Below are 12,867 nucleotides of genomic sequence, written 5' to 3'. Positions count from 1 at the left end.
ACATGTAAAGTGGGACAGGATGGAAGACCTTCTGGCAGTGTCATCTGAGTTTTGCCTTAAGTAGGAACCAAAAACAAAAAAGAAGGCTGAACCGTTGCCTCTAAACAGGGAAAAGAACCTGACCTCTGCTACAGGACAAAAGACAACAGAAAGCCAGAGGCTGAGGTTCTTAACTAGCTCACTCGAGCTCTTGGTGAATTCCCAGCCGTACAAAACTCCTGGGTACAGAATGGCTCAGCCATCCTATGGTCCCAGAAAAACTGCCTGCCCAGAGCATTACATCTCAGGCCTCTCACAATGTTTCAGACTTTGCTGTTGATAAACGCACAGCTCGTGATTAACTTCCTCAAGTACGTAATTTACGGTGAACACGGAGGCTGGCTGGCTGTGCCCCAGCCTGTGTTCTGGTTCCTTGATGGGCTCTGCAGGGTGACAGGTGAGCCGAGCTCCCTGTCAGCTCAGGGCTGGTGTCTGCAGGCTGCCCGGCGCTGGCGGGCACTCAGACTCCCAAGGAATAAGGAATGAAGGGAGCGCCCCAGCCATCCTCTCTGCCCTCTGGTGCCCGGTGAGCAGGCCCTTTTCCAGGCTTGTTTTTCCCATCATGTCGCCTGGAGCGGGTGCCCAGGGACTGGGGAAACCGGGGGCCAGAGGGGTTGGGCGGGAGCCGAGACTGCCGGCTGCGCGTCTCCCTCCCCCGGCAGGCGCGCTCCTGGGGCAGCCGCGGGCAGCCGCCCACCTAATTCTGCCCGGGGCCCCCAGGGAAGGGCGGTGGGAGCCGGGATCCCGGGCAGGCCCGGCCCCCGGGCTGTGCCGCCCGCACGGCCGGCCCGCCGGGCGGTCCCGGGCAGGCGCCGGGCCGGGCTCTGCGGGGCGCCGGGCCGGGCCGCTGCCGCCCCCTGCCGGACACTGCCGGCACCGCGAGCGGGGCCCGGCGGCCCGGCCGGCTGGCGCTCCGTGCCGCCACCCGGTGTCCCCGCACTGCCCGCCACGCTTTAGTTCACTGGTGTGGACACCGCCGCAGGTGATGTGACCCGGTCCGGCCGGCGTTTGCCCCTACGCCCGGAGTCCCTCGTGCAGCTCCCTCTCCCCAGCAGGGTGTTGTCTCCCTGCAAGGCAGCTCTCCCTGCTTGAAGGGACTCGGCAGCACCGCGAGGTACAGCAGATGTGGGTTGGAGTGACACCGGAGCTTAGGCCTGGAGGAACAGAGGCTCTCCTGGGGTCGGAGTTAACTGTTCTGGAGCAGAAGTCTTACGCGGAGCGGCTGTGGGAGCTGGGTTTGTTTAGCCTGGAGAAGAGGAGGCTCACGGGTGACCTTATCACTCACTACAACTACCTGAAAGGAGGTTGTAGCCAGGTGGGGGGCGGCCTGTCGGCCTTGCTTGCAGGCAGCGAGTGACAGGAAGAGAGGACATTGTCTTAAGCTGCACCAAGGGAGGTTTAGGATGGACTTAGGAAGAATTTCTTCACAGAAAGGATGATTAGACATTAGAACTGACTGCCCAGGGAAGTGGTGGAATCACCATCCCAGGAGGTGTTTAAGGCAAGACTGGATGTAGCACTTAGTACCACGGTCTATTTGACACGGTGGTGTTTGGTTATAGGTTGGACTCAATGATCTCAGAGTCCAATCTAATTTATTCTGTGATTCCTTGATTCTTGCAAAGGTCCCCAACCCTAAATTTCCATAATTTACTTGCGGACAATCTCAGCCTGATAATGAGGGTATGTATATTGTCTCAAATTTATGGCAGATAGTATTATACAGGCAACATCAGAACCTCTGTGTTATACAAGTCTGTGGGTCTGTGCTTCCTTTGTTTTTCTTGTTGCTGTCAAAGCTCTCCTGACCCAAACTGATCCAATATCAGGAATTTTGAAATCTTATGCTGCAGCAAAGGGGCAAGGGGCTTCAAAGCTTTCATCTTCACTCCAGCATGTAGAACTGTTCTCAGTTGTGAGCAGCCTGGAGATGAAAGTAACTTTTATTGCCTATTTATCAAGGAGTTGATTTGGTCTGGAATATAAATGGAATCTCTTTGGGCTGGTGACCATCAATGCTTGAGCGTTTTAATTCTTTTCAATGTCTTCTGCTTTCATTGACTCTATAGTTGCATGATTGTGTCTCAGAATGATAGGCTTTCCCGATTGGTTCTGTTATTTCCCCAAATCATAAGGTGGTGGTTGCTCCTACTTCTTGTGATTATTTCTCCTTTCTGTGCTCTTTAGGCGTCACTGCTGCAGACTAATAATGAGTAGTCTTGTTTGGCCTTTGTTAGTGGAAAGGTTTTAGGGTCTCTCAGATGTTCCTCTGTGTCACACAGTAGGAATGGCTAAATTGTTTTCTTGTCTTCTAGATAAAGGATCACTTCCTATGCTATGCTCCACCACAGTAAGCCATTTGTGTCAGGCTCCTGAACAGATGGTTTTCTCTGTTGGGATCTCCTGAGGGATTATTCAGGACATTGTTGCTTTTATAGTGCAATAGGAAAAGGGTCATTCCCTCAGTGTTCAAGTTAAATGCAAGGTGGTAGCTGTGACAGAAAATTAGCGTATGCATTCCTCAACCATCTGATTAGCAATAAGTTGGTAGTTTTCTTTAGTTTAAGAACATTTGATAGATTCGTTTAGCACAGGGTGGTAAACCATTCAACCTCCCTCACTCATTTTCTCCTTGCTACACAGCTATAGATGTGAAGCATTGACCTTGAGATAACTGGTAAACTGACCAGTGCTTCTGTAGATCAAGCTAATAGTAACAGAGCAAAGACAGATTGTCAGATGTTATACTTAAAGAACGTGGCTGATTATTTTTGTAGGACTGGAAATAGAAACCACGTGACGCCTATTCTCTTACAGTCTGTGTTGGACCCACAGCCAGTTACACTCAGTGCTGTCAGTTGAACTGATAGTTACCTTGATATTCCCCAGGGCCCTGCTGAGTGTTTCTCTGGTAAAACACTTGAAATCAGCAAAGATGCTCCCCCTAAAAATCCCACTGGCTATCCCACATGAAGTCAGGAAGCAGAGGACTCTGAGGAGTACAAGAATTTGGAGCTACTATTCACAGCTCTTATTTATAGTGTGAAAATCTTGAATTGCAGGGTGCAGACCAGTCTGGGTTTTTGTTGGAAATAGTTTCTGAGGTTGACCGGATTCCCTATTCATACAGCATCTGTGAGGAATGAGATCCCCCTTCTTCAGTCTGCAAGTCCTGTCATAACCTTGAGTTTGCATCTCCTCTCTGTCTGCTCTGAAATGATCGGTCTAGGTGATTGCCAGGGGTTCCTCTCAACATAAATATTTCTGTGAACTAAGAAAATGGAAAAAAAGCAAGCAGGTAAAGGAGTGTTCAAGAAGCTGAACAAAACTGCCAGGTGTTTTCTTGTTGATCGTGGTTTATTGATTATCTTACATTGACTTGTTTGTCCTTTCACAGCCTGCCAGCGAGGATTCTACCGTCATTCCTTGGAGACTAAACACTGTCTGAAGTGTCCCCCCAACAGCATGTCCAACGATTCCGGAGCTACATCTTGTTCCTGCAATGCAGGCTTCTACCGAGCACCTTCAGAGGGCCAGAACATTGCTTGCACGCGTGAGTTGCAGATAGAAAGAAGGAAGAATATCTATACAGACTGGGGGATGAACCTATTGAGAGCAACACCACAGAGAGGAACTTAAGGGTACTGGTGGGTGAAAAATTGGGCATGAGTTGGCCATGTGCTCTTGCAGTCCAGAAAGCCAACTGTATTCTGGGCTGCATCAAAAGCAGCATTGAGAGAGCTAATTCTCTCCCTCCATTCTGCTCTTGAGAGACCCTCAAGAGGGCTACGGAGGGCTACATACAGCTCCGAGGCCCCCAGTACAAGAGAGGCAGGGGTTTGTTGGAGCAGGCCCAGGGTAGGGCTATAAAAATGACTGTAAGGGTGGAACACCTCTTTTATGAGGAACAGCTGAGAGAGCTGGGTTTCTTCAGTCTGAGAAGAGAAGGCTCTGGGGAGATCTTATTGTGGCCTTTCACCTCTTAAGTGGGGCATGTGAGAAAGATGAAGAAAGACTTTTTAGCAAGGCCTGTAGTGACAGGACAAGGGACAATGGTTTTAAACTGAAAGAGGGTAGATCTGGATGGGACATATGGAAGAAATTTTTTACAGTGATGATGGTGAGGCGCTGCAGCAGGTTGCCCAGAGAAGCTGTGGATGCCCCATCCCTGGAAGTGTTCAAGGCCAGGCTGAATGGGCCTTTGAGCAACCTGGTCAAATAGAAGGTGCCCCTGCCTGTGGCAGGGAGTTGGAACTAGGTGATCTTTAAGGTTCATTCCAACCCAAAACGTTCTATGATTCCATGAACAAGGATATTGGAGGAAACAAAAGGTCAGGAAATGGGGATGACAGATCAGAGAGGGAGAGGCTGGGGGGGGACAGAGGGCTGCATTTGAAGGTGCATCAGCAGATATGAAACTGCCATAGTACTTTGTGTATAAACATCTGGATCTAACACTTTCATGATTCTTGTAGGCCCCCCCTCAGCTCCCCGCAATGTCAGCTTCTCCCTTATTGGCACACAGCTGAGTCTGTGGTGGCAGCCACCCAGCGACCACGGTGGGCGGAAGGACCTGACCTACACAGTCTTCTGTCAGCGCTGCCATTTCCTGTCATGTGAGCCGTGTGAGGCTGGTGTGGTGTTCTCCCCCAGTGCTTCTGGTCTCACAAAACCTGCTGTGGACGTGGACGGCCTAGAAGCTTACACCAACTACACATTTGCTGTGGAAGCCCATAATGGTGTCTCAGGAATGGGACCTGCTCCACAGAGAACTGCTCCAGCTGTCTGGGTCTCAGTTGGACATGCAGGTTAGCAGAAGCAGAGAGAAGCTCTTCCTACTCATCACGAACAGGAAGAGGAATCTCTGTGAATATTTAAGCTATTTCCATGTTCTCCTTCTGTCTGCCACATGTGTTGGTTTGGTATGATAAGGATTCTAAAGTGCCTCTGGCATGTAAAATCTATTAGCCATGTTTCATGCAAATCGAAGTAGCAGTAATCATTACCCACCAAGAGTTCTGAATCCACCAAGAACTTAACAGACGTGAGGATGACGAAACCCTCCCTGTCAAACAAGTGGTGTAGTCCAGCCTAAGTATTGTTACCTGTGTGACAGGAAGACCAAGGACCGTGTCATGAAATATTTCCCATGACTCAGATATTGCAAAAAACCAAACACAACAAAAACCTTGCTGTAATTGAAAAAAAAAAAAGTTTTGAAAGCATGGAGAGATGAGGATGTTAAAAACGTTCCAGTTCTTGACACATTTCTGTAGTTTATCTTCAAGCTGGCTAGTTTGGCTGTCCTGTGAACACTTTCCAGACTGCGGTGAAACGTGATTATAGAAAAGTGACATCACAGTGCTCAGCAGCGCTTGGTACATTCCCCAGGTTCTAATTTAGTGGCAAAATGTGACTTCTCTTCCTGACGCTGTGCGGGGGCAGCACAACTCTGATCCAGAAAAGTGGAGCTACTTTTGGTTTGCCTCATCACTTCCTGTGATGTTGAAGGGCAAGGAGAGAACCAGGCTTAACTCTTCAGTCTTTGCAGACTCTTGAGAATTATCTTTTTATTCATGAACTGCATGTGCAGTCAGCTGAGAGATTTTGAGCATTGAGTTTCACTGTACCCTTATGCAGTTGAGCTGCATTCATAAATCATCACGTAGGATAGTTGTCCTGCTGCTGCTGAAAGGGCATAAAATCCTAACGTTTTTATTTCAAATTGAATGTTTTCAGTGTAGTCCTGGATTAAATGTAATTTCTTGGAACACTGATTTTGTTTTGAGGGCCAAACAAAGTTATGCTTCCACTGTTGGCAGAAGCATACTATTCACGGAAAGCAATTAATTATGACCGGAGACCTCATTTCCTTTTCACCACAGAAGAGAAGGATGAGGGAGTGGCAGTGGCAATGAGAGTCAGTTCCAGTTGCATGGTATGATCAGAGAAGGAAAGAGAGAGCTTCTCTCAAAGAGAGAGGACCTACTTTGCATTATGTTTGTATTTCTTCCTTCTGTTCTCTGTTCTCTCCCCTGCAGCTCCGGTGACAGTATCCCAGTTTATCCTGACTCAAAGAGATGACAGTAGTCTTTCTGTTTCTTGGCTTGCCCCACGGCAACGCAGTCGGACCTCAGTGGAGTATGAGGTCATGTTCTTTGAGAAAGTAAGGCCTGCCTTATTTGTCCTTCCCCCTTCCACTCAAAGGGGTGGAAATGTTCTCTTGTTCAATGTGTATTCGTTACTTGACCCTGTTTCAATTCTGCAGGGAGAGGAGGCACGTTACACAGTGAAGCACCTTCTTGAGCCAAATGTCACTCTGAGAGACCTGCAGCCAGACACAGCCTACCTGCTTCGTGTGAGATCCATTACACCCCTCGGGCCTGGGCCCTACTCCCCAGAGCAGGAATTCCGCACTCTTCCACCAGGTAGAGAACAAGCACTGGTATCTCATTTGGGAGAACTCACTTCTCCATCAGACTGTATATTCACATAATACACAGATCTCTTCTTGTGTTCTGCTGGCTGTAAGGCACAGACACCACAGTCCTGAATTCCTTGTCATGAAGGCCAAGCCTGTTGCTCTGTAGACACAAAAGGCATTTTTACTGTTTCCTTGCTGTCATATAAAATTCATTTGTACTTGCCCATTCAGACCTGATCAGTCTTAGGTTAGTGTGTTGTACTGGCACAATAGTTAACCATCTCTTTATCTAGTTCTCCTGAAAGACATTTTGATTCTGGCTAAGGGTTGTAAGTTTGAATGTTAGTCAAATGATTACCACATGCCTCCTTTTGTGTACCAGTTACTAGTGAAAAGGAGAACTCAGAGGACCTCAATACTGGGTTTTTTCAGCTTTATCAGCTCCACTGTGTGTAGTCCAGCTCCTGAATGTAGCTCTGCCCCAAAAGATGGTATATGCCACTGAAAAAAGTTCTCAGCCAAAGCACCATGTGTAGAATGCCAAGCTGTTGAGGCCACAAGAAGACCTTTCTCTTATATCAAAGGACACCTTATATGGGTCTTACATCTAACCTCCTCTTTCCCTGTGTCACCCAAAGGCTTCCCTTTTGTCAAAAGTTTGCTATGATGGAGTTTGCTCTCTCTTCATTTCCCAAATTCACAGATTATCCTATTGACCCTATAGATAATTTTAGAAATACATGCATTGAAGGGATGCATTTGAAAGGCTAGTTTTATTGTACTGAAATAAGGAAGAAAGCAAAGGCATACCTTAATGTGAATAAATAGTTAAATTAACAATGTAAAAGCTGATAAGGAGTTGTGATACCATGAGTGGAATATAAAGACTGGGCTCTTTTTGGCACCAGGAGCTTTTGGTAAAATTTTCATCAAGTCACAGTGCCAAATGATGATAACATAAATTATCTTTAACCAATATCATAATGTCCTAAAAAGACTTTGTGGAAAATATGTAAGTTAGCATGTACAATTGTTTCATTATGAAAGAATATGTTAGAAAATACTTTAATCAAGATTATGCTTTATTTCAAATAAAAGTTGATCATTTCATCATGTCAAGACATAGGTATTTTGACTATGAAAGGGTTTAAAAGGAAGAGCCTGCGAGGATTCATTTGGTGAGAGTTCTTCTTTGGTAATACTAGAAGCATTGTTTAGCTGTAATGGCCTAGGGATATTAGCGGGACAGGATTTGCAAGGAGAGATTTTTTAATTTAAGTCTGAATTTGAGAATTTAGATCCCTGAATTTCCTGCAGAAGTGCTATGTATCTAAAAGCTTAATAATAAAATAATAAAATAAAAGTAATATTAGTAATTAAAGATACTATTTCATCTTTCAAATCTGGAGTTTTTAATTTTAACAAACCAAGAACATTAGCTCTTCCTCTTGATTTCTACTTAACTAAGCTGGTGATTTTTGATTATTTTAGTGAGATGAGTCAGCATCAGATTGATCAAAAATAAGAAGTGTCAATTAAGCTTTACAGATGCTGACCTTTGGACTAGATGTTAGGAAGCACTTCCACACACAGTTCTCTGCATCATCTCTTCCTTGCTTTAAAATCTGCCCATTTATTGACAAAAATTGTTTAGGGATTTTCTTTCTTCTGGATGTTTTCCTAAATCTCTTTAGGGAAAATATAAAAAAATATAGATTCTCATTAGACATGGATATGAATACTTTTCAGTAATGTATATTTAAGTTTTTAAAATATTTTTTAAAGTTATAGGAAATAAGATTTAAAAACACCAACAGAGGTAATTTGGGATTTTTTCTGATTAATTAAAATATACTGTATGGAAATGGCTGACTTTAGCTTGAAAACCTAAATGGAAGGAGACAACCTGTGTTATGTGAGTGCTATCTGAATGCTATCCAATCACAAAATGAAACCACTTGATGCTCAGTTTTGAGAAAGCAGGAATATGATGTTAGACTGCAAGTTTGTAAGTCAATACTTGCTTGCTTCAGAAGTCCTAAGCAGACAGAGGCTTCTGTCAGAGTAATTAGGCAAAGGACCAGCCCCAGATATTGATGTGAGGGGAGGGTGTAATTAATGTCATAAAAAAGAAGAGAGTCAAGTTAGACTGTTAGGGAAAATCATGTCTTTGCTCTGTCATGGCCTAAATCAGCTACTGAGCGGGAAGAAGGGTCTGATCTGAAAGGAGTGTTGGGGAGGAGTGGGAGCGAAGGAACAGCTGTTCTTCACTTTTAAAAGTGTCATGGAATTTATGTAGAAAATCCGGCATAGGGATGAATTACTTGACTAGAAGACCAAGACTGTAGTTAAGAGTCAACCAAATAACCACCAGAAGGTGCTCCATGCACATGAATAACAGTATGGTAGGACTCAAATGTGGTGGCTCTGCTGCCTGGAAGATGAATGGCTGCAACTTACCTAATGCCATTAACTGGTAGAAGCTGGTTGCTACATTCTGGACAAATAGAACTTGGTCTCTTAAATGATATGGTCTTTGTCTTTGTTCCTGCAGACACGGGAGCTCTGTCTGGTGGAGTCATAGTCTCTATTATCTTTGGAATTCTGCTATTTATTGGGCTGCTTCTGGGATTTCTCATCGTTCGGCGAAAGTAAGTATTGATTTTTGGTATTGAAAATGTTATAGATGTGGGAACAGCTGAGCTATGGGGGCTTGAGAAAGGGAAGCCCTGATTTCTCATGGGATGTTGAGGTCAGAAAAGAAAAAGACCAGTGTGCTGCAGCAAGATGGAAAGGGTCTCAGTAAGTAATTTTGAATAGCAGGATTGGAGGGATTGATGTCTGTAAGATATGGTTTGCTGCTTGGAACAGAGGAAAATGTGGTGATTTCTCAGGTTTTTTGCAATCTGGCACTATCATACTGTTACCATGACAGAGGAATAAAAACATTGTTATGGTGCAATCATTTCTATAGCTACTGACCCATAAAGTGGTAATACATGTATCCAGCCTTTTCAAACCATTTTCCATATACCATTATTGTAGTGGTACTCTATCCAGATACAAAATTCTACTTCCTTTCTCAATGTCTATAAGGCTGCTATTGCTTGATTTTAAGAAGATCAGATATTGCACTGAAAGTGTACAGAAAACATAAAATTCATCTGTATCTCAGCACAAAACTACCTCTATGGAAACACAGCTCCCTTTCTAAACGTAAATGAAGCATCACATTTTATTGGTAGCTGTACTTTTCCAAGTAGGTGCAGTGTCTGGTTTCACTTTGCTCTGTGCTACTCTGAACTCTGTCCAAGACACCCTGGAAGTGTTGCTTTTCTCTGTGCTATCTGCTGACCATTTTATTTTCATGGCTGCTTCTTTCATGACTAGGAGGACTCGTCAGAGACATGCACGGCCAGATTACAATACTTCAGGCTTTGATCGAGGTGAGCTTCAAAGGGATAGTAAAACCAGGGGGAAGCCTGGAATGATTTGGAAGAAATGAAAAGAAACATTAGTTTCAAACCAGATAGGAGCATGGCTTTTCTCATGTAATTTCCCTCTTCCCACAACAGTTCTACTCTTTGCTGTGTACTTGGTAGATTTGTTTGCTGCCATTGTCAGAATCCCCTGGATTCACTTCTGCTTTTGTAGTTTTGCCTTACGAGTGTTGTCCAAAGAGTCGACAGGTTCATTTGTTCTTTTGTTTCCCTTTACCATAGAGAAGGTCTGGTTGAAACCCTATGTAGACCTGCAACCATATGATGACCCCAGCAGAGGGGTGCTGGAGTTCACTAAGGAACTGGATATCTCTTGTGTCACTATGGAGAATGTGATTGGAGAGGGTGAGTTACTTGTTGCTCTCCCCATCTTTCAGTTTCCTCACACTGTTGTTTTGCTGCCTATTCCTGAGTTCGTCTGTGATCTTTTGCCTCTGGTTGTCCTCAGGAGAGTTTGGGGAGGTGTATCGTGGGTCCCTGCGGCTCCCAGGGAAAGAACGTATTGTGGTTGCCATCAAGACTCTGAAGTCAACATATTCAGACTCACAGTGGTGGAACTTCCTGCGTGAAGCAACAATTATGGGGCAATTCAATCACCCAAACATTGTGCGTCTGGAAGGAGTTGTCACCAAAAGTAAGTAAGAGTGTATGGGAGAGGGTCCTGGAATGAGAGCAGAACCTGGCACATTTCTCATGCCTTTCTTAGAGAATTTGCTGTCAGAGAGGCTGTGCTGGGAGAAGACAGGCATTGTCATGTTATCATATGGCAGAAAATGAGGAAGGGAGAAGTGGTATGGATTTCCAACAGAGTCCTGAGGCAGTGTTAGGAGAGATTTTCTTGGGTTGGCGAGTAGATGAGAAGTTGGGATAGTGTAAGGGATGCTGCAAGGTTATATGTGACACAAGGAATAGTACAAGATCATTGGGAGATGTCTAAGGAGAAGGGGCAGCCGCTGTGCCAGTGGAGTGGCGGTGTTAGCTGGGGTTGGACATGATTCTGTGTGTTAGGGCAATATGGAGAGCATTGAAAGGCAAGAGTAGGAGAATTTCAAAAAGGCTGACACTTCTTGTCTTTCTCAAGGGAGGCCAATGATGATCATCACTGAGTATATGGAGAACGGAGCGCTGGATACCTTCCTCCGGGTAAGAAACTCCAATCTGTAATAGGCTTGTGTACTGCCAGAATTTGCACTTGACCTGGATTTAGGGCCCTAAAATAAGACTAGAAATAAGATCCAGACATCCACTTACTCTTGCTTACGGACGCTTCCAGTCTCAGCAGCTGAAGCGTGATTCCATCCAGTTTGCTCAGTGACCAGAGTGCTGTCCTTGGTAGTTGAAGTGCAGGTGCCTAATGATGACTCTGGAGACCACCACCAGTCCCTTAGGGAGAATCTGTTGGGGCCTTTGGGCTGCAGCATTGCCTTTTTGCTTGCTCACCAATGCCCACTTTTGTAAGTTGATAAGGTCAGTGACTAGAAGCCAAGCAGATTGATGTCACTTGACTGGGACCTTCTCTGACTTCTTCTTCCATGCAGGAGAATGAGGAAAAATTTAGCCCTGTGCAGCTTGTGAGTATGCTGCAGGGAATAGCCTCTGGCATGACCTACCTCTCAGAACACAATTATGTGCACCGGGATCTGGCTGCTCGCAACATCCTGGTAACACGCAGTCTTCAGTGCAAGGTGTCTGACTTCGGTCTCTCACGAATATTGGAGAATGATGCAGAGGGAACCTATGAAACCAAGGTAATGCAAAAACAATCTTTCAGTCTTGTATTATAAATTAACTGTAGTCTCTGAGGAAAACCCATAGTAAAACTGCAAGTCACACTGCGGATGATTCAGAAGGTGGTACTTTTCTTTCTGGAGTCTATGCTGACTTTGCTAAGAAATTCAGAGGGACTGTGGTTTTAAAATGAGAAGCAAAGTAAGAGGTCTGATCTCTTGGACTCAATTACTAAATCTAGCTTTGAAAATAGCCTTGCTGTGATCAGGGTTTTGGACTAGAAACATCTCTGTGTCTTTCAATGAAAGTTCCAGCGATTCTAATGCATGGGGTCCTTCAAAGTAGGGCTGTGCATGGTGTCAGGCTCTTACTCCAACAGTAGTGATTTTGTGTAGTGTTCAGCTGAACAAAGGGCTTAAACTTGTTTACTTTCCAAGAATATTTCTGTCCTTTTGAGAAATTTCCCCGGGGTGGTTACATGTCACTTCAAGTGAAGTAGGCCCAGACTCTAAACCGCTTTGTAAGGTCTTTGCATGAAAGCACTGGAGAAATACAACTTAATGATACATGCTGGATACGCTATGTCTCTGCTCTTTCACAGGGTGGTAAGATTCCCATCCGATGGACAGCTCCAGAGGCCATTGCTCATCGGATTTTCACCTCAGCCAGTGATGTTTGGAGCTTTGGAATTGTCATGTGGGAGGTGCTGTCATTTGGTGACAAGCCATATGGGCACATGACCAACCAAGAGGTAACAAGACACTGAGCTCAAGGGCTGATTTAAAAAAATAAACAAGGCGCGTAGGCCCAACATTTGTAGATCCCCCTCCACCTGCAGTCTTGATATTCTTTAGGACACATAACTATGTCTCCCTCCCTGCTAAAAATCAATTTAACCAAGTTAAAGGTAAAAAATGTTCAACAGCAATGAGCCAAATTTAAGAGTGGATAAATCAGCTATGGCTTTGTATCTGGAGAATTCTCTGTTTGTTTCATCTTCTTCTTCCTCTGGCTCTCAAGTATTGTGTCTGGTCTCATTCTAGGCTCAGCACATCTGTGAGGTCAGCACATGCTGTTGAAATTGTTCCTCAGAGTCTGTTTCCCTTTTTCACACCATGTCTGCGCCAAGATCATTTGGTCCTTACTTCTCATGAACAAATGTCCTGAGTGGCAAAG

At 44.9% G+C, this 12,867-nt stretch overlaps 1 protein-coding gene across 1 annotated transcript in view; it reads left to right on the top strand.

Annotated features, from left to right (window-relative positions):
• Positions 1-12,867, top strand: part of EPHA1 (EPH receptor A1) — a 34,400-nt gene that overhangs the window by 18,723 nt on the left and 2,810 nt on the right. Inside the window, exons 5-15 of the mRNA XM_027722129.2 lie at positions 3,437-3,592; positions 4,515-4,847; positions 6,081-6,205; positions 6,308-6,467; positions 9,018-9,114; positions 9,854-9,909; positions 10,186-10,308; positions 10,412-10,597; positions 11,045-11,106; positions 11,502-11,711; positions 12,293-12,442. Coding sequence (XP_027577930.1) covers positions 3,437-3,592; positions 4,515-4,847; positions 6,081-6,205; positions 6,308-6,467; positions 9,018-9,114; positions 9,854-9,909; positions 10,186-10,308; positions 10,412-10,597; positions 11,045-11,106; positions 11,502-11,711; positions 12,293-12,442 — 1,658 coding nt within the window. The remainder of the gene's footprint in view (positions 1-3,436; positions 3,593-4,514; positions 4,848-6,080; positions 6,206-6,307; positions 6,468-9,017; positions 9,115-9,853; positions 9,910-10,185; positions 10,309-10,411; positions 10,598-11,044; positions 11,107-11,501; positions 11,712-12,292; positions 12,443-12,867) is intronic.

Source organism: Pipra filicauda, unplaced genomic scaffold (assembly GCF_003945595.2).
Source record: "Pipra filicauda isolate LSUMZ 115617 unplaced genomic scaffold, ASM394559v2 scaffold234_size1211729_pilon, whole genome shotgun sequence".
Taxonomy (NCBI): domain Eukaryota; kingdom Metazoa; phylum Chordata; class Aves; order Passeriformes; family Pipridae; genus Pipra; species Pipra filicauda.
This window is presented reverse-complemented; position numbering and strand designations above follow the sequence as displayed.